The following is an 849-nucleotide window of genomic DNA, read 5'->3' as shown; positions in this document are numbered from 1 at the left end:
CGCGGAACTGCTCCCGCCTGTGCCCGTCTTCCTCATCCTCATCCCGCTCATCAACCTTGTACTTCTGCTTCCACTTCTCATAGCTGGGCCGGTGGGTTAAGGGAGCGTGTGGTGACTCCCCATTGCCTCACCCACTGCGGTGTCTGACCAGCCTCCCGCCCCAGCCCACTGGCAGGGGATGGCTCCCCAGGAGCAGGTCGCAATGCTCCCTCTTGCCCCGTCACAGGCAGGAGGATACAGGTTGTTCTTGTAGGAGCTGCTGATGTAGCGCCCGCTTTCCGTCTTCACCTTCTTCTTGTCCTCCTGGCCCGTCTGCCCCACAAAACGCTTCTTCTTGCGGTCCCTGTGAGAGACGGGAGGGTGGTGGGACCCCCTCCAGCCCTGATTCCACCCCCCAGCCCATGGACAGACCTCACTCACCACTTGAGTAGCTGCTTGCTCTTGTTGAGGTTGTGGTTTTCATCGCCCATGAGATCCAGCACGGCTCCGGCTGCCTGCTGCTCGAAGGGGCTGCCCTTGCCACCAACACTCAACCTGCAAAGGGTGGGTGATGAGAGCAGCCCCCCTGGGACAGGCAGGACAGGGCAGCAGCAGGAGCCACCCCCCGACTCACCCCCTCTCGCTCTCAAAGTCCTTGGGCCTGTATGGGATGTAGAAGTCCTTGTCCTGCTCCACTGACTGCTGCAGCTTCTTCCTGGGGCCACCTTCTCCCCCTTGGCCCCGTCTTCGCTTCTGGCCCACCATGGTGGAGAACACATCCTGGAAGGGATCAAGGAAGGACCCTGCAAACCACTGCATGAGCCCCCAAGCCCCAGCACAGCCTGGAGCCCCTGGTGCTGCCTTGCGGCA

General features: G+C 62.0%; 1 protein-coding gene across 1 annotated transcript in view; it reads right to left on the bottom strand.

Moving 5' to 3' along the window:
- Positions 1-849, bottom strand: part of DDX54 (DEAD (Asp-Glu-Ala-Asp) box polypeptide 54) — a gene marked incomplete at both ends in the record, with an annotated part of 4882 nt that overhangs the window by 415 nt on the left and 3618 nt on the right. The window contains 4 exons of the mRNA XM_010018661.1: positions 3-83; positions 239-343; positions 421-534; positions 614-846. Coding sequence (XP_010016963.1) covers positions 3-83; positions 239-343; positions 421-534; positions 614-846 — 533 coding nt within the window. The remainder of the gene's footprint in view (positions 1-2; positions 84-238; positions 344-420; positions 535-613; positions 847-849) is intronic.

The sequence above is a fragment of the Nestor notabilis genome, unplaced genomic scaffold, assembly GCF_000696875.1.
Source record: "Nestor notabilis isolate BGI_N333 unplaced genomic scaffold, ASM69687v1 scaffold17607, whole genome shotgun sequence".
NCBI classification, from domain to species: domain Eukaryota; kingdom Metazoa; phylum Chordata; class Aves; order Psittaciformes; family Psittacidae; genus Nestor; species Nestor notabilis.
The sequence above is the reverse complement of the archived record's forward strand: the minus strand, read 5'-3'. Positions and strand labels throughout refer to the sequence as shown.